The following is a 24451-nucleotide window of genomic DNA, read 5'->3' as shown; positions in this document are numbered from 1 at the left end:
CCCGGTAGGCCCCACCTGGCAATACCATTATACTGAGAATTAACTTTACAACAGATGGATTCTGGAGGACACAGGGAAAGCATAGAACTTGCCTAAGAGATACCCATTCCTGGCCATTTGGTCAGCAATGTATGCAGGCAGAGTTCTCTGCCGAAGACTGTAAAGAACATAAGACATGTATATTGCCATTGGAAATGAGCAGAGGTACAGCAAAGGGAAAGCCCTAGACTACAGATGGGGACTCCTACAGTCATCCTGGTACAGTTAACCCTTGAATAACTTGGGTCTGAAATTTGCAGATCTACTTATATTTCTTCTCTGTGAGTCACCTGTGAGCAAGCACTTAATAAGTAGTAAATACATTTTCTCCTTTTTATAGTTTTCTTAATAACATTTTTTTCTTTAGCATACTTTATTGGAATAATAGAGTATATAATATAAATAACTTTAAAAAAGTATTAATCAACTATTTATTTTATCACTACGACTAGCAGTCAAAATAAGCTATTAGTACTTAAACTAGAAATGCAAAAGTTCTACACAGGTTTTCAACTGCACCAGTGCTCAGTGCCCCAACTTCCACATTGTTCAGGGGTCAACGGCCCTTTCAGTCTGTAGCTGCATCTCTCTGGAACAGCAACTTGGCAGGTGGGTTGCAAGTAAAGGAATCCAGAAAATAACATCTCAAACTATGCTGCATTGGTATGATGATTATGTAAAACCAAAGGCATTTAGAAAGCAGCAAATGCACAAAAACCCTTTTCCTGAACATCCCTTATCTGCCAAAAAGCAGATTCTCTGGAAGGAAACCAAATGTCAAGAAAATTCTTCCTGAGAATTTTTATATCAGGGAAGAGTAACACAAAAGAGGAATCTAAAATAGAAGAGACTGTGAACTGATACTTTATCCAGACAGGCTATTACCTGTTCTTTTGAGGATACACTTCTATTCTCATCTATTCTCTCCAGGTTGCCTACACTTCACAATTCCCTGTTTCCTAGAAAGGAAATATGAACAACTGGATCTCATTGAGTTATCTGGGTAATCGTCCTACTATGATATCCTGCTGTACCTCAAATGAATTTTGTTTGCCTTTTCTCTTACTAATCTTCCTTTTGTCAGTTTATTTATTTTGTCAGTTTATTAAGAGTACAAATGAAACATTCTTCCTTTCTTGCAATAAAACCAAATCCCTTAAAATTCTGGTGGCTTACAAAGCTGCAGGAAGGTTTGTGCATGGGATTTGCAGGAAGGGAGGAAGCACTGTGATTTGGCTCGCCAAGTCAGGCATCCGTAAAATTTTGTACAGTCCTAGGCTGCAGACAACTGATGCTGATATAGTTAGATCCACTTCCCCTGCTATTGAGCCAGGCTGGGACATTTTTGGTCACATTAGAGATGTGCAATATAACGACTGCAAATCATTTCCGGTTTCATTTGGATCAAACTCCTTTCTCCATGTACATAGGCAATTGCTTGATAAGAGATTCAGTATTTCTTTCCTAAAAATGTTAACAGGGTCGCTGGTGTCTAGGTCATGGTGATGTCCCAATCACTGATGAAATGTAAAAGAGGAAAGTGGCATTGATGGTGCATGGCAGGGACATGCTCCATACAGTGGTCACCCTCACTAAGAGAGAAGAACTTTGGGAAATAATACTCAGTGGCAGAAAAGAAGATAGACTATGGAGGAGCCCAAAACAAGAATAAGGTGCAGCCCATTTAGTCTCTGGGTACTATAGAGACCTGCAGCTCTTGATAATGGTGGATCTGTGAGTGCTGCATTCATTGAGGAAACATGGTATCATCTCTGTGCATCTGCAGTAAATTGCTTCATCTTATAGTGGTAAGAAAAATGGCATAACACCATTTGCTTGATTCTTAACGAAAATACATAGCATCATGTCAATAAATTATATTTTTAAGTTTTTTATAAAGGAGCAATATTAAACTCACAGAAATGTTGCAAGTACAGGACAAACTAATCCCTTCCCTAACCAGTGTCTAATGAGAGTCTTTTGAAGACCTCAGAATCATACCGTTTAACATTTTACTATGTATTTCCTACAAACAAGAATATTCTCCTAAATAATCCCCATATACCAATGAAATACATACTCCATCGACTCCTGAGGAATATTTCAAATTGTAAAAAAAAAAAAAAAAATACCTAAAAAATGTCTCTCATGACAAAATAGTCCCCAGTGGAAACACATTCTCTGCCAACAAATTTGTGCTACCCTGGTCTTACCTGGAACACCTGGGGACACTGAGCTGGTGCTGAGTTACTCTGATGAGCCAGCCCTGCAGCTGTGCCCAGTCTGCACCCATCCCCTGCTCATTTGCATGTTCTCAGAGCACATCCTCCTGCCCTGAAGGCTTCTTAATAGGCTGGTTACACTTTGAGCAGGAGTCAAACCCAGTCAGAACACAGAATGGACATGATGGCCCCCGCTCATCTCCTAGGGTTCCTGCTACTCTGGCTCCCAGGTAAGGAAGGAGAACACTAGGAATTTACTCAGCCCAGTGTGCTCAGTACAGCCTGGCTCTTCAGGGAACTTCTCTTACAACGTGATTAGTTGTGTGGACATTTGTTTTTATGTTTCCAATCTCAGGTGCCAGATGTGACATCCAGATGACCCAGTCTCCATCCTCTCTGTCTGCATCTGTAGGAGACAGAGTCACCATCACTTGCCAGGCAAGTCAGGGCATTAGCAGTTATTTAAGTTGGTATCAGCAGAAACCAGGGAAAGCCCCTAAGCTCCTGATCTATAAGGCATCCAGTTTGGCAAGTGGGGTCCCATCAAGGTTCAGCGGCAGTGGATCTGGGACAGAATTCACTCTCACCATCAGCAGCTTGCAGCCTGAAGACTTTGCAGCTTATTACTGTCAACAGCATAATAGTTTACCTCCCACAGTGTTACACACCCGAACATAAACCCCCAGGGAGAAGATGTGTGAGGCTGGGCTGCCCCAGCTGCTCCTCCTGATGCCTCCATGGGCTGCGAGTGTTCCTCAGATGCAGCCACACTCTGATGGTTTTGGTAGAGGGGGACATGAAGTCACCTCTGCATCCCAATTTCTTTTTCTTTTCTCAGCCCCAGCTGCACAGATATAACAATGCCTCTGCTGATTTAATAAAGACAGAGATCATGACACCTGAGGAGTCTAGTTTATGGCTTCAGTTGGAATTCATATAACACAGAAGAAGCCACTATAGATATTCTAAGCAGGAATTGTCTTAATACAGAGAATTAGAGTCTAAAGTATTGATGTCTAAACAAAATGTAGAGATTAATCTTTAAATTTAATGTTTTATTTGCTAAGAAAGTTTTGCCAAATGGGGCATACAGGAAAACTCAATGGTCTGCAGTATGTTGAAAGAACAAAGAGTTTTATGAAAAAGGGAAATTGTTACCTATTGTTCTTTGAGAAATTTTATTGGCTCTAGTAAGAGTTGGGAGCTGGCAAGCTCAGACTCGTAAGCAGTGGTGGACAAACTGAATCCTAGAATTACATTAAGTTATCTCAGACGTTGTGGGTAAATTTGATTTCAGGTTACAATAAGCCAAAGCAGGGAAATTGCAGACAATTTTGTTACTGAAATGCCAGGGATTCAGTGAAGATCCTGCTGCTCATCACACAGAAAGCCAATCACTAAGACAACAAGTATTGCCAAGATCAGGCGTTAATCAGGTGCTGCAGCCGAGGAGATGGGACACCGTTCACAAATGTATCTCCCTGACCAACTGAGATTAGGAGTTTATATAGCAGGGAAGAAATGTGGGAAAACAGGAATTAGCAAGGGGTAAGGAAGATAATTTAGTAAATGGGAGGCAGGACGTCAGTTAGGCAATCATAATGGGCAAAGGGTCTGATGTCTCACTGTCCCAATTCAGTGATATGTAAGTTTCAGCTCCTTGATAGTATCTGGGAGGCCTGTTTGTTGGTTTACTGAAAGAAGAAAAAAAAAATCTGAGGTAAGACAGATGTAACTATCTTGACTTTTAAGACTGGGGTTGTCAATTTCTATGTTTATTCAAAAAACAATAAACATTAGTTCCATGAGATAATAGGGTCTATTTCAATTGCGTTCTAGAAAGAATATTTTGCACCCTGAGTGCCTTTCCCCTCTGGTTTCTTGACTCTGTTGGGTATGACAAGAATGACCAAATTCCTAAGATTAATTTTCACACTACAACCTTTCAAAGCCAAGGATACAGTAGTCTTAAAAGCTGATATTAGAAGCAGGAATCTCTGGTGACCCTTCAGGAAACAGAATGCGTCTTCCCTTGAAGTATGGGCTGTTTAACCGTGTGGTCCTCAGTCCTGTCTGGAAGCTTAGGGGTAGGGGTGCTGATGCTCTCAGCTTCCTACAGCATCTTTCCAGGTGTTTCTGCAGTCCTCACCTCTGTCCCTGTGTCTGTCTTAGGTACCAGTGGAGAATATTGAGTCATCCTTTTCTGACTTCCAAATCTCATGGGAGGACTTCTTATTGGGCAACTCTATAAGAAACAAGAGAGGAAAAAGGGAATATTCATGTAAGTTAAAATGATTTTTCCCCCATGAGGCCATTTAAATAAATTATATTTAAAGCCACATGTTGAAGGCACATCCAGCTTTATTTTCTTATTAATGCAAATTTCCATCTGCAAATATTTTCAACATTGTAAAGGTTGAAAACATAATTATTTGTACATGGAATGATCAAACACCTCTATAAATAAATGGAGGAACATTTTCTTAAAAATTTGTACTCACTGAAATAAAGGAATATATTTTAAATGTGTGAAGCTATGTTAGAAATTATTGGACTTAAATTCAGCTGTGCAGTTTGGTTTGGGATGTTGTTCACTTCTGTGACCTGCCACAAGAATCCTGAGTCATGTGTAGCCACTGCTGTTCAGCCTTGTCCTCAGACAATTGATATGTCCAGACTGAAGACAAGCTCAGTGCTGTGTAGAGGAACCACTCACCTGAGCCCTCCCTTGATCAGCCAGATTATTGTGAACATGAGCATCCATGCACATGAAAATAAATGTTTACTGTTACCAGTCACTGAGTTGTGTGTTTAACCAGTTATCAATCATTAATGCATAAAAGCTTACTGATACAGTATTTACATCTCTACCTGTATATACACACATGTATTTTTTCTTAAATTAGTGGCATAAATTTAAATATTTAGTAATCAAATTATAAAGTTACTAAGAGTAAATTAATGACAAAATTGAAACTAATATTTCAATAAAAAATTAAAATTTACCATATTTATGAAAAATGTACATACGTGTATGTAAGATACATACAAGTGAATTTATTTTTATTTGATAAAATGTTGGCTACAAACATATATAGTACTTATACTTAAGTGTGTTTATACTATAAATATGCAATATATGCCTGTTTGTAAAATTATTGTCTAAATTGAATATATTTGAATAATTTTTGTCACATTCTATAAAAAATTGTATTCTGGACCACACATATTTCATACTCTTGCTGCAGAAAATTTATGTGTAGCCTTTACTTTTAAAACTCTATCAAACGATTGTCCTTACCCAAAAATATATTCCAACCCAGTAGGGCTCCAAGGGTATCAAATTTTGACTAATGTTGAATATTAACCATCGCAGCCTATGAAACTCTCCATTATGTTCATGCCCATAATGATGATATGCCAAATAGAGTTCTCACAACAATGGATGCTGGATGGAGTCACATCAGTGCCATTGTCAAGGAAGCCCTGGAAATGTAAAAATCATAACAGTGGGTAAACTGCAAGGATTACATCTGATAATCGCATTGGAAAGAGAAGAACATTTTAATAATATTGGCTGTTGGTTTTGACAGATCATCAGGCCTTAAAAGAAATGCAACAGGATGATTACAGACACAGTCATTCTGGAAGAGCTATGACTAGATGTTTTAAAACTGTGCCATAATCCAAACAAAAATGCTCTCCAAGTGAATATTAATCAAAATGCCATTAATGAGCAGAGGCTTTTAATAATGACGATGATTCAACACATGGACTTTAGTCAGTCACCTTTCCCAGCTTTCCCAGGGAGTCTCCTGAACCAATGTTATGGAGGTCCCTGTGGGGACTCAATAATATGAGTTTCCCCAGGTGAGACTTAGAGTACTACTGGCTCTTCTGAATATCTAATTTGACAAGAACCTCCTGAACCTCTCACATTGTACCACACATCAGGGCTCAGCCTAACAGCTGATGTCAGGTGATTCTAGTGTCACTGGGTGCACCAGAGTCACTTCAGGACACAAAAGTTTCCTGCAGCAGCCACCAGTTGTGCCTCTTTTGAATGGCAACTCCTTGCCTGCTGTAGGAAACTGATAGGGCTGAGTATCTCAGAGCTAGAGCAACAGGCGTGACACTGATACTTTAACTAGCCATTCTCACTTTGGTGCCTACGAACACAGTCAATAAAACTGGACAGGCCCCACAGTTCCAAATTATTAAATGGAAATGGTACAGTCAGAATCAATCCTAACCAGGATCTCAGAGGACACATGTGCCCCATGAACAAATGGCAAGCTTGCTGGAAGGGAACAAATAACCCATAGAGGACAATTGAGTTTCTCCTTTGGCCACATAGTCAAAGATTCAGAGCCTTGCCTGTGTCAGTATGGCATGGGGCCCTGATGATTGTATAAAACACATGCCAGTGGGTCCACTGGGTGTGGCCACCATCCAGCCAGGGGATGGCGTCTTTTGACTGACACTGAACATGGACATTCTGCCCAATGGGCCAAACAACATGCAATGACAGTAGCCTTGCAGGCTGTCCCTACACTATATTTTGCTCCATTTCCACTAAATCATGGGCCATTGTCAACAATCCAGCCACCTGGTCAGGAAAATAGCAACCGAGTGACTGAACTATTAAAGGATCCCCTGTGTACAGAAAAGGGCTATGGCAATAGCTTGCTTCCTGGAAAGCTAAATATATGTCACTCAGTTAGATGCTAGGGCGACCATCGTGATCCTTGAGAGGAATTTATGTCATGTTTTTGGATACCACATCAGACTTCACTCTGACCAAGAAACAGCCTCACTACCCAATCAACATGACAATGGACACTTTCTTGGGGAACCCAATGGAGACTTTCCATGCAATTACCAACACCCAACACTGGCTATTGTACCTGGGTAAACACCTCAGGTGTCCCAGAAATACAAGTAGAGCTGATCCTAAAGCAGGCTCACTGGCTGCAGAGAATGGTGCATCTGAAAGATCCCCCTTACACTTCTTCACATCTTAGTCCCTGCTTTGGGGGGTCTTATCCTCCTGCGAGTGGTACTAGCTTTTCTTGGCCCAGTGAAATGTTCTCTCACTCTGGCATAATAATCTGCATTGAGATTGTGTTAATCAAGGTGCTTCATCAATCTGAAAAGATAAACTTCCACCTCTAGTTCAGGGGAAGTTGGTGGGCATATATAATGTGCTAGCTTTGCTAAGGGAGATGTCTAGGAGATGGGGTAACTGCAAGACAGTTCTCCAATGACCCTGGACTGACTTAGTTCTCTCCACTTTCTTGCTTATTTTAAGAGTTCTCAGGAATAATTGTAGAATGTGCTGGAATTGTAACATCCTGAAATAGAGAAGAACTGGACAGAACAACCTACCTGTGCTCTATACCAATTTCCCACAGAATGGAATGTCCTTTAGCACGTTAGCCCTGTGTGTCTTGTTACCCCAGGATATAAAACCCAGAGTGGCTGCTTTCCCGGGTTCCTGAGCTGTGGTGCAAGCGGGGGACACACAGTTGACTCCATCAGCTCCACATGGCTTTCCTGTGCCTTGAGGAACTGACCCATAAGTCCAAGACTTTTGTGTTCCCTTGCTGCTTCTCTGTAAATGAAAAGCCCACTTCAGGTAACTCGCTGTGTGGGGTGTTCTGTTTCCCAGACTCAAGTACGTTGGTAACCAGTGCACGGTGAACCTGCTTCAAAGATGTCACTGACATAGAGACAGAACTGGAATGGAGGTTGGAGGGGGCAGGGATAGAGAAAATGGAGGAGAATACTGTTTAAGGGATATAGATATTAATTTTCATCTGATGAAAACCATTCTGGATTTAGTGTCAGTAATAATAGCAGAACAATGTGAATATATTTAATGCCATTGAACTCCACTCTTAGAAATGTTTAAGAGAGACAATTTTGTGTTCTCTGTATTTACTATAGTTAAAAAATTAACATATTTATTAAAGTATTGTTAGCTCAGAAGACATGCTTTGTTTTCTAAATTTCTGAGCAAATGTTCATACATAATCACTTTGTGATGCCATTGTTCACACATTTTAACAAATTGTGCGTGTGTGTGTGTGTGTGTGTGTGTTGTAGACATGGGGTCTCCCTATATTGCCCAGGCTGGCATCAAATTCTTGGCCTTATGTGATCCTTTCTCCTCGGTCTCTCAAAGTGACCAGGGACTACTAAGAGTCTGAAATCTTCTCGAGGATCAGGTTGGGGGACACCTCTGAATTCACATCCCTCTTTGCCTCACACCCCCTTCCCACCTCCTCTATGGGCACCTCTAGTGTATCTTGTGGGCATCAGTGCATGGAGCATGTCAGGATGTTTTCTCCCACCTCCTACTCCCAAGTCATGATGCCAATTAATCCTCACTTCAGACATAGGCTGGCCACGCCTTGTTTCTCATACATACATGCCCCGGCACATTGCTGAACCCACAGTTCTGACCTCACTCCATGAATCTTTGTGGAAGGGTCATGGTTGCCAAGTTGTGGGTATCGGAGAGCAGAAAGTAAAATGGCAACTGTTGAGAAGCTTGTGCGTGGGGCAGACATAGGCCATTGTCAAGAGTCCCAGCAGCTAGTGAGCCATGAAAGCTGGGCAGAGAGATCCCACATCACCCCAGTCAGAGGGGAAGCTGGGAGTGAGCCATGGAGGGGCTTCTTCCTGTGGCCATGCAGCCTCTGGGCCACATGTGCTGCTTTGTTTGACAGAAATGACCAGAGGAGGACTTGTTTATGCTGAGCTCTGGGGACAAAACATTCCTCCAATCAGGGACCAGACTCACTATCCATCACCTGGGCATCTGCTGCTCTGTGATTCCTCAGACGCTCCTGAGGTCGCTCATGATCCTCTGCAATTGGCAGTTCACTGCTCTAGGCCCAGGGTGCACATGGAGGAGGGTTCTGAGCTTTATGACCCTCAGGCCCTGGAGTGAGGAAGGAGCCATGAGGTGGTGCACCCAGTGCTTGTTTTCAATGTTCACATTCAATTTATTAAAGTTTAAAGCTATACCTTATACTAGCAATCAAAGTTTTATGTCTTTATATATAAAGGTGCATCATATATTTATGCAGAGATACATAGTTTATACAAATATATAAATACAATTTATTTCTTAAATATGTATTCAATATGTAAAGTTTACAAAAGAAATTCATATTATACAAATATATAAATACAATTTATTTCTTAAATATGTATTGAAAATATAAGGTCTACAATAGAAATTCATATCATATAGACACATAATTTTATGTTTATTTGTGTAGCATGTGTTTCGTTTCTTTCCAAGCAGAACAGAGTCTCGCCGAGTAAAGACTTTGAGGACATTTGCTGACCCTCCGTCTTTGGCTCCAGCAGGGTCCCAGTCATTCAGGACCAGGGAGGATAGAGTTGACAGCACCCAGCCCAGGAACCCTGCCCGAGCCCTAAAGTCTGGGTCTTTGAGACTTCCACTCTTGCCAGGCTGTGGGATATATGCTTAATGCAGCTCCTGTGAATTTCTGAGCAGTTTCCTTTCCTCAAGCCCCTGCCAGGCAGCCCTGTTGCCAGGACCTGTGGTTCCTTCCAGGTCCTCAGCCCTGTGGCTCAGGAGAGCAACTGCTTCCCCCACAGCCCAGGGCCAGCACCTGGCAGCTCTCAGGCACTGCCAGCCTGACCTTAGCCCTGGAGTAAGGGCCCTATTCCAAATGTCTCCTTTATTTATTGCAGTACCTGAAACAAATTGTGCGTGTGTGGGTGTGTGTGTGTGTGTGTGTGTGTGTGTGTGTGTGTGTGTGTGTTGTAGACATGGGGTCTCCCTATATTGCCCAGGCTGGCATCAAATTCTTGGCCTTATGTGATCCTTTCTCCTTTATTTATTGCAGTACCTGAAAGTCTGTCTTGTTCTTAAACTCAAAGTCCACATTTCCACATTTGCGAAAGCTAGCATTTGCCACCTGAAAAATCAGACATGCGAATTCACTGTCATTCTCAGAGCCTGGCCTCTTTTAATCCCACCAGGTAAAGTTGCCCATATGTTCTCTTCTCTCCACACAACTTTACTGAGAATTATAGGCAATGTAGTGTGGTAAAGCCTTTATGGCCTGCACAGAAACCATCCTCTTCTCCTTTGGTGCGTAGGGCACCAGCTCTATCCTGCTGGGCGTGGTGAGGACAGTGAGCCTCTCCCAGCCTGGGACAGGAGCAGGGATTAAGGGCACATGTGATTAGCTCCACAACGCAAGTCAGGGGAGTGAAGGAGGGGCAGGGACTCTGGGAAGAATTTGATCCTTCCTAAGAAGATGGAAGGTGAAGAGCTTCGCTTCACCTTCTAAAATCAATGACTTTCTTTTAGATTGGAAGCAGGGTCACATGTTTCATTGCTCTGACTCCTTCCACATCTCCTCTTTCTCTTACAATAGCTCTAACTCTGTCTGTCACTCTCAGATTGTGTCCTAAAAATCTAATTTTCCCTCCTAATATGAAAACAAACCAACAAACATAACCCTCTTCCTCCTATCACGTGCAGTGACATGTGACCCCTAAACTCTGTGATACCCAGATCATATAAGAGATAATCATGTGATTTTACCCAAGAGATTTTCTAGCTAAAAACAATTCTTGTACTAGATCTTCTTTCAGAAAAAAATTTACTCTGTCTGTTGTCATAACTGACACCAGATAATAAGGTGGAAATATTTCCAAGAACAGAGGACAGCCATGAGCTCAGTGAGGCGAAAGACATTTCTTCCCCCTTGCATTACTTTCCAATGCGGCTGTTTAACTTGCCACAGTCTTATTGGCGTCACACAACATAAAGATATTACCCTGTGGGGGTCAGAAGTCTCACTGAGCTAATGGTAAGGTGTCAGTAGGGCTGTAATCCTTCTGGATGCTCCAGAGGAGAGAACTGGATTTTCTGCTTCTTATGTTCAAGGTGCTCCCGTATTTCTGGTTCCATGGCCCCTCCCTTACTTAAACCACATCCCTCCCCATTGTCCCAGCTCCTCTCTGACTGCCAGCCTCCTCCTCTATTTTAAGGACCTTTGTGATTATGTTGATTTGATCTGGATAACCAGGTTGCTTATTCATAAAGTCCTTAACTTACATCTGTCAAGGTCATTTTTGCTACATAAGGTAGAATCCTTATGATACAGCCGCAGTGACTGGAGGAACACCAGGGTTCTTGGTCTCACACTGCTTTAGATAAAATGCAAGAAGCAAGGAAGAAGAAAACAGCTAAACAGCTTCCCTATACAGAGACAGAGGACGGGAGATTCGAACAGAGAGATAATTCCACGTGCAGTGGAAAAGTGGCTGCTTATAGGAGGAGGCTGAAGGAGGCGGTGTCTGATTTGCATAGGGCTCAGGGAATTGTTGTGACCAGGCATGTCATTCATGTAGCCTGAGAAAAAACTGGCCCTCCCACCCTAGCCTTTTAATATGCAAATGTAGGGCAGCATAATATTCTACACACATGGGGATATGTTGGGGCAGTCAGGTTGCCAGGCACATGTCAGGGCAAGGAAGAAGAAGGTGGGAATCACCATGCTTGTGTGAACCCAGTTTCTCATGGCTTTCATTTGCATATCAAAGCTTGCCTGCCTGGCTCTAAGAGCCAGTGCTTTCCTAGCAGACAAAAAACATTTCTAGAGTTGTTTTAAAAGAAACAAAACCTTCCCGAGGACCCCTTTTCCTCTCCATCTGCCTAAAATAATTTCTTAATGATTCCTATAAAACTTGGGTTCCAGAGACAAGGACATAGACATCTTTTGAGGTAGGACATTATTTATTCCACCAAAAATTAATATATTCCCGAAAATTGTCCTCTCTAGAGTAAAATTTTAAAAATCATGAAGTATTTTTATGAAGCAAGAGAGCCAGACAAAATCTTAGACTAAGTCAGAGTCTAACATGTGAGTCCTCTAACTTGTGAGTTTTAGCTGTTGGGATGTGCTCACTCCACTGTCTCTACTGTAGACTTATGAATGAGTAGATAATTTTAGAGGATTTTTAAATTTTTTGACCCAGTGTAAACAAAACAGTATCTGACACAGGTCTCAATCAATTTATAGGTTTATTTGCCAAAGATAAGGCTTATGGCCTGTGACACAACCTTAGGAGGTCCTGCAAACATGTGCCCAAGGTGGTTGAATTACACGTTGGTTTTATACATTTAAGGAGACACAGATATTACAGGCAAAGACACAAATCAATATATATAAGATAAACATTAGTTTGTCCTGGAAAGGTGGGATATCTTGAAGGAAGGGCTTCCTGGTTTTATGTGGATTCAAAGGTTTCCTGACTGGCAACTGGTTGAAAGAGGAAAGCTCTGCCTAAACAGTTGAATTCGTCATAAAGAAATGCTTGAGTTTAGATAAGGGAGCATAGAAGTCAAGGTTCTTGTCATGTAGATGAATCCTATGGGTAGCAGACAAAGTAGATGTGGGTGGCGGGGAGCTTATCAGACCTTAGGAACAAAAAAATGTCAGATGCTTTGGGAAAGACTTAGTAAGGGGAGAAGATTCTCTACAAAATGCAAATTTTCCCAACAATAGGCAGCTTTGCAGGACCACTTCCGAATAGGTCAAATAAATATTTTTAGGGTAAAATATTTTGATTTTCTTCAGGGTCTATTATCTGTCATGTTGGAGTGTGGTATCTTATTGCTACAAAGAGTCTGTTTTGTCAGTCCAAAGATCTCAGCTGTAATGATAATGCTGGTCAGATTTGTCTGAACTCCAAAAGGAGACGAGCATAGTGAGGCACATCTAAATCTACCAGCCAGTCAGGGCCTAACCTAGTTTTTCAGATATCTTTGAAGTTCCCTCTGCCAAAAGAGGAGTCCACTCAGCTGGTTGGTGGCTTACAACTTAATTTTTGGTTTTAACACCCAGAAAAATAAATCATTGCATAAATTCAATATAAAATAGATTGGTAAAGAAAAATTGTTTCCTGAATATTCCTACATGTCAAAGATAAAGAAATGATAAGAATTGAGATGATTAATATCCCTCATACCAAAGAATAATGATTTTATTTTTTACTATCTTAGTTTGGATCCACCAGCAATGATGACTTCCATTTAAGCAGCAAATTTACACTGGGAGGAAAAGAGGAAAGTGAGGAAGGGAACAGAAGATGAATGCTAAAAGACACATCAACAACCCACCTGACTCAGGATAACTGAAATTCAACCACATGTGGAAACATGGACTTAATTCCTTTGGGCTGTTCCACCTGAGAGATGAGGAAGCTGGGGTATGAATACCCCTCATCCTGTCCTCACTGATTGTCAGGTGTCTCTCTTGTTCTATTTCAAGTTGCCATAACAGATTCCTTCTCACTGTGTAATTCATAAAGAACAGAAATTTATTTTCTCACACGTCTGGAGAATGAGAAATTTAAGATCAAGGCATGGGCAGCTTAAGGTCAGCTTTCTCTGCTTTCAAGATGATGTCTGGATAGTTGAGTTCTTCAAAGGAAGGAAGGCCATGTCCTAACATGACAGACAAGCAGAAGAGAGAGCGAGATCCCAGCCTTATAATCCCTGTTTATAGTGGCATTAATGAATTCCACTAGAGGGCTCCACCCTCATGACCTAAACACATCCCTATAGGCCCCACCTGGAAATACCTTTACACTGAGAATTAACTTTACAGCAGACGGATTCTGGAGGACACAGTCAAACCATAGAACTTTCCTAAGAGATACACATTGCAGGCCATCTGGCTAGCAGGGCATGCAGGCAGAGTTCTCTGCCCAAGATCATAAAGAACATAAGATATACATATGGCCATTGGAAGTGAGCAGAGGTACAGCAAAGGGGAAAGCCCTAGGCTACAGACAGGACTGTTACATTCATCTTGGTACAGTTAAGCCTTGAATAACTTGAGTTTGAAATTTTCAGATCCACCTACATTTTTTTCTGTGTGTGTCACCTGTGAGTAAGCACTTAATAAGTAAAAAATATATTGACTCATTGTTATGATCTTCTTAATAACTTATTTTTCTTTAACATACTTTATTAGGAGAAAAGGGTATATAATATATTGACTATTCATTTCATCACTAAGGCTTTTAGTCAAAAGTAAGCGATTAGTACTTGAGTTAGGGATGCAAAAGTTCTACACAGGTTTTCGACTGCACCTGTGGTCAGTGCTCTAATCTCCATGTCGTTCAGGGGTCAACTGCTCTTTCAGTCTCTACCTGCATCTCTCGGGAACAGGATTCTGGCAGGCGGGTTACAAGTAAAGGAATCCAGAAAATACTATCTCAAGTTATGTTGAATTAGAGTTATGATTACGTAAAACCAAAGTCATTTAGAAAGCAGCAAATGCACAAAAAGTCTTTTCCTAAATATCCCTTATCTGCTTAAAAGCAGATTCTCCAGAAGGAAACCTATCATCAAGAAAATTCTTCCTAGGAAATTTTATATCAGGGAAGATTAACACAGAACAGGAATCAAAAATAGAAGAGATTGGAAGTTGATGCTTTATCTAGACAAGCTGTTACCTATTCTTTTGAGGATGCACTTCTGTTCTCATCTATTCTCTCCAGGTCGCCTACACTTCCCAATTCCCTCTTCCCTAGAAAGGAAATATGAACAACTGGATCTCATTGAGTTATCTGGGTAATCACCCTGCTATGATATCCCACTGCATTTTAAATGAATTTTGTTTTCCTTTTCTCTCATTTATCTTTCTTTTGCGAATTCATTTTCAGCAAACATTTAGAGGACAAATGGAGATTTCTTCATTTCTCTCAATATAAGCAAGTTCCCTTACAATTCAGGCTGCTTACAAAGCAGCAAGAAGGTTTGTGCACAGGTTACAGCACTGTGATTTTGCTCCCCTAGTCTGGCATCAGTAAAATATTGTGGAGCTCTAGGCTGCAGCCCACTGATGCCAATGTAGTTGGGGCCACTTCCCCTGCTACTGAGCCAGGCTGGGACATTTTTGGGTACATTAGAGATGTGCGATATAATGATTGCAAATAATTTCTAGGTTCATTTGGATCAAACTCCTTTCTCCACATACATAGGCAATTGCTTGATAAGAGATTCAGTGTCTCTTTCCTAAAAATGTTAACAGGGTCGCTGGTGTCTGGGTCATGGTGATGTCCCAGTCACTGATAAAAAGTAAAAGAGGAAAGTGTTATTGATGGTGCATGGCAGGGACACGCTCCACACAGTGGTCACCCTCACAAAGAGGGATGAGCTTTGGGAAATAATACTCAGTGGCAGAAAAGAGGTATACTATGAAAGTGCCAAAATAAGAATAAGTTGCAGCCCATTTAGTCTCTGGGTACCATAGAGACCTGCAGCTCTAGATAATGGCGGATCTGTGAGTGCTGCACTCATTGAGAAAACATGGTATCATCTCTGTGTATCTGTAGTAAATTGCTTGATCTTAATAGTGGTAAGAACAATGGCATAACACCATTACCTAATACTTACAAATATACATAGCATCATGTCAATAAATTTTATTTTTAATTTTTTAAATAAAGGAACAATGTTAAACTCACAGAAATGTTGCAAGTATAGTACAAAGTAACCCCTTCCCTCATCAGTATCTAATGAGAGTCTTTTGAAGACCTGAGAATCATACCATTTAACATTTTACTATGTGTTTCCTATACACAAGAATACTCTTCTAAATAATCCCCATACACCAATGAAATACATTACTCCATCGACTCCTGAGGAATATTTCAAACTGTCAAAAAAAAAAAATTCCTAAAAAATGTCTCTCATAACAAAATAGTCCCCAGTGGAAACATATTCTCTGCCAACAAATTTGTGCTACCCTGGTCTTACCTGGAACACCTGGGGATACTGAGCTGGTGCTGAGTTACTCTGATGAGCCAGCCCTGCAGCTGTGCCCAGTCTGCCCCATCCCCTGCTCATTTGCATGTTCTCAGAGCACATCCTCCTGCCCTGAAGACTTCTTAATAGGCTGGTCACGCTTCTTGCAGGAATCAGACACAGTCAGGACACAGCATGGACATGATGGCTCCCGCTCATCTCCTAGGGGTCCTGCTACTCTGGCTCCCAGGTAAGGAAGGAGAACACTAGGAATTTACTCAGCCCAGTGTGCTCAGTACAGCCTGGCTCTTCAGGGAACTTCTCATACAACGTGATTAGTTGTGTGGACATTTGTTTTTATGTTTCCAATCTCAGGTGCCAGATGTGACATCCAGATGATCCAGTCTCCATCCTCCCTGCCTGCATCTGTAGGAGACAGAGTCACCATCACTTGCCGGGCAAGTCAGGGCATTAGTAGTTATTTAAATTGGTATCAGCAGAAACCGGGAAAAGCCCCTAAGCTCCTGATCTATTATGCAACCACTTTGCAAAGTGGGGTCCCATCAAGGTTCAGCGGCAGTGGATCTGGGACAGAATTCACTCTCACCATCAGCAGCCTGCAGCCTGAAGATTTTGCAGCTTATTACTGTCTACAGCATAACAGTGACCCTCCCACAGTGTTACACACCCGAACATAAACCCCCAGGGAGAAGATGTGTGAGGCTGGGCTGCCCCAGCTGCTCCTCCTGATGCCTCCATGGGCTGCGAGTGTTCCTCAGATGCAGCCACACTCTGATGGTGTTGGTAGAGGGGGACATGAAGTCACCTCTGCATCCCAATTCCTTTTTCTTTCTCAGCCCCAGCTGCACAGACATAACAATGCCTCTGCTGATTTAATAAAGACAGATCATGACACCTGAGGAGTCTAGTTTGTGGCTTCAGTTGGAATTCATATAACAGAGAAGAAGCCACTATAGATATTCTAAGCAGCAATTGTCTTAATACAGAGAATTACAGTCTAAAGTATTGACATCTAAATAAAATGTAGAGATAAATCTCTAAATTTAATATTTGCTAATTTAATATTTGGTAAGAAATTTTTGCCAAATGGGACATAGAGGAAAACTCAATGGTCTGCAATATGTTGGAAGAACAAAGAGTTTTATGAAAAAGGGAAATTATTACCTATCATTCTTTGAGAAATTTTATTGGCTCTAGTAAGAGTTGGGAGCTGGCAAACTCAGACTCGTAAGCAGTGGTGGACAAACTGAGTCCTAGAATTATATTAAGTTATCTCAGAAGTTGTGGGTAAATTTGATGTCAGGTTACAATAACCCAAAGCAGGGAAGCTTGCAGATAATTTTGTTACTGGAATGCCGGGGATTCAGTGTAGATCCTGTTACTCACCACACAGAAAACCAATCACTAAGACAACAGTATTGCCAAGGAACAGGATTTAAACAGGTGCCACAGCCGAGGAGATGGGACACTGTTCACAAATGTACCTCCCTGACCAACTAAAAGTAGGGGTTTAGATAGCAGGGAAGAAATGTGGGAAAACAGGAAATAGGGAGGGGTAAAGAAGATAATTTGGTCAGCAGGAAGCAAGAGGTCAGTTAAGCAATCAAGATGGGCAAAGGGTCTGATGTCTCACTGTCTCAATTCAGTGATATGTAACTTTCAGCTCCTTGATTGTATCTAGAGGCCTGATGGTTGGTGTCCTGAAAAAAGAACTCAGATTAACAAGTGTAACTATCTTGAATTTTAAGACTGGGGGAGTCAGTTTCTATGTTGATTCAAAAAACCATAAGCATTAGTTCCACGGGATAATAAGGCCTATTTCAATTGCATTCTATAAACAATATTTTGCATCCCGAGTGCCTTTTCCTCCTGGTTTCTTGCCTCTGTTGGGTATGACAAGAATGACCGAATTCCTATCATTAACTTTTACACTACAACCTTTCAAAGCCAAGGATACTGTAGTCAGGAAGGTTGATAGTAGAAGCAGGATTCTCTGGTGCTCCCTCAGAAAATAGAATGCGTTTGCCCCTGAAGTATGGGCTATGTAACCATGTCATCCTCAGTCCTGTCTGAAAGCTAAGGATGGTGGTGCTGCTGCTCTCAGCTTCCTACAGCATCTTTCAGGTTTTTCTCCAGGCACCTGTGTTGACAAGGAAGGAGACAGTGGGAATCACCATGTTTGGGTGAATCCAGTTTCTAATGGCTGGCATTTGCATAGGAAAGCTCCCCAACCTGGCTCTAGGAGCCAGGGCTTTCCTTCTAGACAAGAAGTGTTAGTAGAGCTGCTTTAAAAGAAACAAAACCATCCCAAGGACGCTTTTTCCTCCTCTCTGCCTAAAATAATTTCTTAAAAACTCCTATAACACTTGGGTTCCAGATACGGGGACATGGACTTCTTTTGGGGTGGGACATTATTCATTCCACCAACAATAAACATTTTCCCCAAAATTGTCCTACTTATGAATCAAGAGACCGGGACAAAATCTTAGACTCACGTTCCTCTAACTTGTGAGTTTTATCTGTTGGGGTGTGCTCACTCCACTGTCTCTAATGTAGATTAGTTGATGTGTGGATCGTTTTAGAGGATTTTTAAATTTTGTGACCCAGTGTAAACAAAACAGTATCTGGTTGGGTACATTGGTTTTATGCACTTTAGGGAGACACAGGAATTACAGGCAAAGACATAAATCAATACATATCAGATATACATTAGTTTGTCCTGGAAAGGTGGGAAAGCTTCAAGCAGGGGCTTCCAGGTCATAGGTGGATTCAAAGCTTTCCTGACTGGCTACTGGTTGAAAGAGTTAAGCTCTGTCTAAAGAGTTGAATTCATCATAAAGAAATACTTGATTCTAGAAAAGGGGTTGTAGAAGAAAAGGTTCTTGTCATGTAGATGAATCCTATGGGTAGCAAATAAAGTAGATGGTGAATGTTGCTATCAGACCTTTAAAAAATGTCAGACTCTTTAAAAAAGACTTAGTAAGGGGAGGGCATTGTCTATAGAATGCAAATTTCCCCCACAACAGGCAGCTTTGCAGAACCACTTCAGAATATATCAAAGAAATATTTTTAGGGTAAAATATTTAGATTTTCTTCAGGGCCTCTTATCTGTCATGTTGGAGTATGGTATCTTATTGCTACAAAGTATCTGTTTTATCAGTCCAATGATCTCTGTTGTAATGATAATGCTGGTCAGTTGTGTCTGAACTCCATCGGGTGGAGAGTATAATGAGGCATATCTAAGCCGACCTGCCAGTCATGCCCTAACCTAGTTTTTCAGATTTCTTTGAAGTTCTCTCTATCAAAAGAACAGTCCATTCAACTGGTTTGTGGTTTACAACTTAATTTTTGGTTTTAACATACAGAAAAACAAAATCACTTCAGAAATTCAATGTAAAATAGATTGGTTAAAAAAAAAATTAAGTGCTACCTGAATATTCCTATATTTAAAAGAAAAAGAAATTATTAGAATTCAGATGACAAATACCCCTCATATGAAAGATTAACAATATTTTTTTTCAGTATCTTAGTTTGGGTCCACCAGCAATGAGGATTCCTGTTTAGGCAGCAAAATTACACTGGGAGGAAGGAGGAAAGTGAGGAAGGGAACAGAAGATGAGTGGTCAAAGACACATCAACAACCCACCTGACTCAGGATAACTGAAGATCAACCACTTGTGGAAACATGGACTAAATTCCTCTGGGCTGTTCCACCTGAGAGATGATGAAGCTGGGGTATGTATACCCCTCATCCTGTCCTCACTGATTGTGAGCTGTCTCTCTTGCTCTCTTTCAAGCTGCTATAACAGATTCCTTGTCACTGCGTAGTTCATAAAAAAATTGAGATATATTTTCTCACACTTCTGGAGAATGGGAAATTTAAGATCAAGGCCTGGGCTGGTTAAGGACTGCTTTCTCCAGTTTCAAGATGATGCCAGGAGTTTTGGGTCCTTCAAAGGAAGGAACGCTATATCTTAATGTGACAGACAAGCCGAAGAGAGACAGAGAGATCCCAGCCCTATGATCCCTGTTTATAGTGGCATTCATGTATTCCACTAGAGGGCTCCACCCTGACGACCTAAACACATCCCAGTAGGCCCCACCTGGCAATACCATTACACTGAGAATTAACTTTACAACAGATGGATTCTGGAGGACGGAGTCAAACCATAGCACTTTCTAAGGGATACACAATCCAGGCCCTTTGGCCACCAATGCACACAGGCAGAGTTCTCTGCCCAAGACCATAAAGAACATAAGACATAGATATTGCAACTGGAAGTGAACAGAGGTACAGCAAAGGGGAACGCCCTAGACTACAGATGGGGACTGCTACCTTCATCCTGGTCCAGTTAAACCTTGAATAAATTGGGTTTGAAATTTGCAGATCCTCTTATATTTTCTTGTGTGTGTGTCACCTGCGAGCAAGCACTTAATAAGTAGTAAATATATTTTCTCCTTTTTATAGTTTTCTTAATAACTTAATAATAATTGTTTTCTTTAGCATGCTTTATTGGAATAATAGAGTATATCATATAAATAACTTAAAAACAGTGTTAATCGACTATTTATTTTACCACTAAGGCTAGCAGTTAAAAGTAAGCTCTTAGTACTTAAGTTAGAAATGCAAAAGTTCTACACAGGTTTTCAACTGCACCAGTGCTCAGTGCCCCAACCTCCACGTTGTTCAGGGGTCAACTGCTCTTTCAGTCTGTAGCTGCATCTCTCTGGAACAGCATCTTGGCAGGTGGGTTGCAAGTTAAGGAATCCAGAAAATCACATCTCAAACTATGTTCCATTGGTATGATGATTATGTAAAACCAAAGGCATTTAGAAAGCAGCAAATGCACAAAAACCCTTTTCCTAAATATCCCTATCACCTAAAAGCAGATTCTCCAGAAGTAAACCAATTGTCAAGAAAATTCTTCCTGAGAATTTTTATATCAGGGAAGATTAACACAGAAGAGGAATCTAAAATAGAAGAGACTGGAAGTTGATGCTTTATCCAGACAGGCTATTACCTGCTCTTTTGAGGACGCACTTTTATTGTCATCTGTTCTCTCCAGATTGCCCACACTTCCCAATTCCCTCTTCCCTAGAACGGAAGTATAAACAACTAGGTCTCATTGAGTTATCAGGGTAATCACCCTGCTATGATATCTCACTGCATTTTAATGTATTTTGTGTTCCTTTTCTCTTATTAATCTTTCATTAATTCATTTATTTGCAGTTCATTTTCAGCAAACATTTAGAGGACAAATGGAGATTTCTTCCTTTCTCCAAATATAAGCAAGTTCCCTTACAATTCAGGCTACTTACAAAGCAGCAGGAAGGTTTGTGCACAGGCAACCGCACTGTGATTTGGCTCCCCTCGTCAGGCATCAGTAAAATTGTGTACAGTCCTAGGATGCAGCCCACTGATACTGATGTAGTTGGATCCACTTCCCCTGCTACTGAACTAGGCTGGGACATTTTTGGGCACATTAGAGATATTAGATATAATGAGTGGAAATCCCTGTCCAATTTCATCTGGATCCAACTGATCTCTCCATGTACATATGCAATTGCTTGATAAGAGATTCAGTGTCTCTTTCCTAAAGATGTTAACAGGGTCACTGGTATCTGGGTAAGGATGATATCCGAATCACTGATCAAAAGTAAAAGAGGATAGTGGCATTGATGGTACATGGCAGGGACAGGCTCCATGCAGCGATTGCCCTCACTAACAGAGATAAACTTTGGGAAATAATACTCAATGGCAGAAAAGACTATGAAGGTGCCAAAAACAAGAATAAGGTGCAGCCTATTTAGTCTCTAGGTATTACAGAGACCTGTAGCTCTTAATAATGGTGGATCTGTGAGTACTGCATGCATTGAGAAAACATGGTATCATCTGTGTATCTGTAGTAAATTGCTTGATCTAATACTAGTAAGAACAAAGGCATAACACCATTACCTAATACTTACAAATATATATAGCATCATGTCAATAAATTTTATTTTTAATTTTTTTAGAAAGGAACAATGTTAAACTCACAGAAATGTTGCAAGTATAGGACAAATTACCCTCTTCCCTAACCGGTATCTAATGAGAGTCTTGAAGAGCTGAGAATCCTACTATCTAACATTTTACTATGAGTTTCCTACAAGCAAGAATATTCTCCTAAATACTCCCAATACACCAATGAAATACATTGCTCCATCGACTCCTGAGGAATACTTAACATTGTCAAAAAAATACCTAAAACATGTTTTTCATAACAAAATAGTCCCCAGTAGAAACACATTCTCTGCAGACAAATTTGTGCTACCCTGGTCTTACCTGGGACACTGGGGACACTGAGATGGTGCTGAGTTACTGACATGAGCCAGCCCTGCAGCTGTGCTCAGCCTGACCCCTCCCCAGCTCATTTGCATGTTCTCAGAATACAGCCTCCTGCCCTGAAGATTTATTAATAGGCTGGACATGCTTCATGCAGGAGTCAGACCCTGTCAGGACACAACATGGACATGAGGGTCCCCACTCAGCTCCTGGGACTCCTGCTGCTCTGGCTCCCAGGTAAGGAAGGAGAACACTAGCAGTTTACTCAGCCCAGTGTGCTCAGTACTGCCCGGCTATTCAGGGAAGTCTTCCTATAATATGATTAATAGTATGAATATTTGTGTTTATATTTCCAATCTCAGGTGCCAGATGTGACATCCAGATGACCCAGTCTCCTTCCTCCCTGTCTGCATCTGTAGGAGACAGAGTCACCATCACTTGCCAAGCCAGTCAGGGTATTAGCAGCTGGTTAGCGTGGTATCAGCAGAAACCAGGGAAAGCCCCTAAGCTCCTGATCTATAAGGCATCCAGTTTGCAAAGTGGGGTCCCATCAAGGTTCAGTGGCAGTGGATCTGGGACAGAATTCACTCTCACCATCAGCAGCCTGCAGCCTGAAGATTTTGCAACGTATTACTGTCAACAGTTTAGCAGTGCCCCTCCCACAGTGTTACGCAGCCGAACATAAACCCCCAGGGAAGCAGATGTGTGAGGCTGGGCTGCCCCAGCTGCTCCTCCTGATGCCTCCATGGGCTGAGAGTGTTCCTCAGATGCAGCCACACTCTGATGGTGTTGGTAGAGGGGGACATGAAGTCACCTCTGCATCCCAATTTCTTTTTCTTTTCTCAGCCCCAGCTGCACAGATATAACAATGCCTCTGCTGATTCAATAAAGACAGAGATCGTGACACCTGAGGAGTCTAGTTTATGGCTTCAGTTGGAATTCATATAACAGAGAAGAAGCCACTATAGATATTCTAAGCAGGAATTGTCTTAATACAGAGAATTAGAGTCTAAAGTATTGATGTCTAAACAAAATGTAGAGATTAATCTCTAAATTTAATGTTTTATTTGCTGAGAATTTTTTGCCAAATGGGGCATACGGGAAAACTCAATGGTCTGCAGTATGTTGGAAGAAGAAAGAGTTTTATGAAAAAGGGAAATTGTTACCTATTGTTCTTTGAGAAATTTTATTGGCTCTAGTAAGAGTTGGGAGCTGGCAAGCACAGACTCGTAAGCAGTGGTGGACAAACTGAATCCTAGAATTACATTAAGTTATCTTAGAAGTTGTGGGCAAATTTGATTTCAGGTTACAATAAGCCAAAGCAGGGAAGTTGCAGACAATTTTGTTACTGAAATGCCAGGGATTCAGTGAAGATCCTGCTGCTCAGCACACAGAAAGCCAATCACTAAGACAACAAGTATTGCCAAGATCAGGCGTTAATCAGGTGCTGCAGCCGAGGAGATGGGACACCGTTCACAAATGTATCTCCCTGACCAACTGAGATTAGGAGTTTATATAGCAGGGAAGAAATGTGGGAAAACAGGAATTAGCAAGGGGTAAGGAAGATAATTTAGTAAATGGGAGGCAGGACGTCATTTAGGCAATCATAATGGGCAAAGGGTCTGATGTGTCACTGTCCCAATTCAGTGATATGTAAGTTTCAGCTCCTTGTTAGTATCTGGGAGGCCTGTTTGTTGGTTTACTGAAAGAAAAAAAAAAATCTGAGGTAAGACAGATGTAACTATCTTGACTTTTAAGACTGGGGTTGTCAATTTCTATGTTTATTCAAAAAACCATAAACATTAGTTCCATGAGATAATAGGGTCTATTTCAATTGCGTTCTAGAAACAACATTTTGCACCCTGAGTACCTTCCCCCTCTGGTTTCTTGGCTCTGCTGGATATGACAAGAATGACCAAATTCCTAAGATCAATTTTCACACTACAACCTTTCAAAGCCAAGGATACAGTAGTCATGAAAGCTGATATTAGAAGCAGGAATCTCTGGTGCTCCTTCAGGAAACAGAATGCG

At 41.2% G+C, this 24451-nt stretch overlaps 1 gene segment (V, D, J or C); it reads left to right on the top strand.

The window, feature by feature from the left end:
* The first annotated feature begins 2399 nt into the window (after positions 1–2399).
* LOC104676487 lies at positions 2400–23396 on the top strand. The segment is given in 2 exon segments: positions 22446–22657; positions 22783–23130. Coding segments are annotated over 2 exon segments (378 nt in total).
* Positions 23397–24451: the final 1055 nt, after the last annotated feature.

Source organism: Rhinopithecus roxellana, chromosome 17 (genome assembly GCF_007565055.1).
Source record: "Rhinopithecus roxellana isolate Shanxi Qingling chromosome 17, ASM756505v1, whole genome shotgun sequence".
NCBI lineage: Eukaryota > Metazoa > Chordata > Mammalia > Primates > Cercopithecidae > Rhinopithecus > Rhinopithecus roxellana.
Note: the sequence above shows the minus strand (reverse complement) of the source record. Positions and strands in the feature narration are given on the sequence as shown.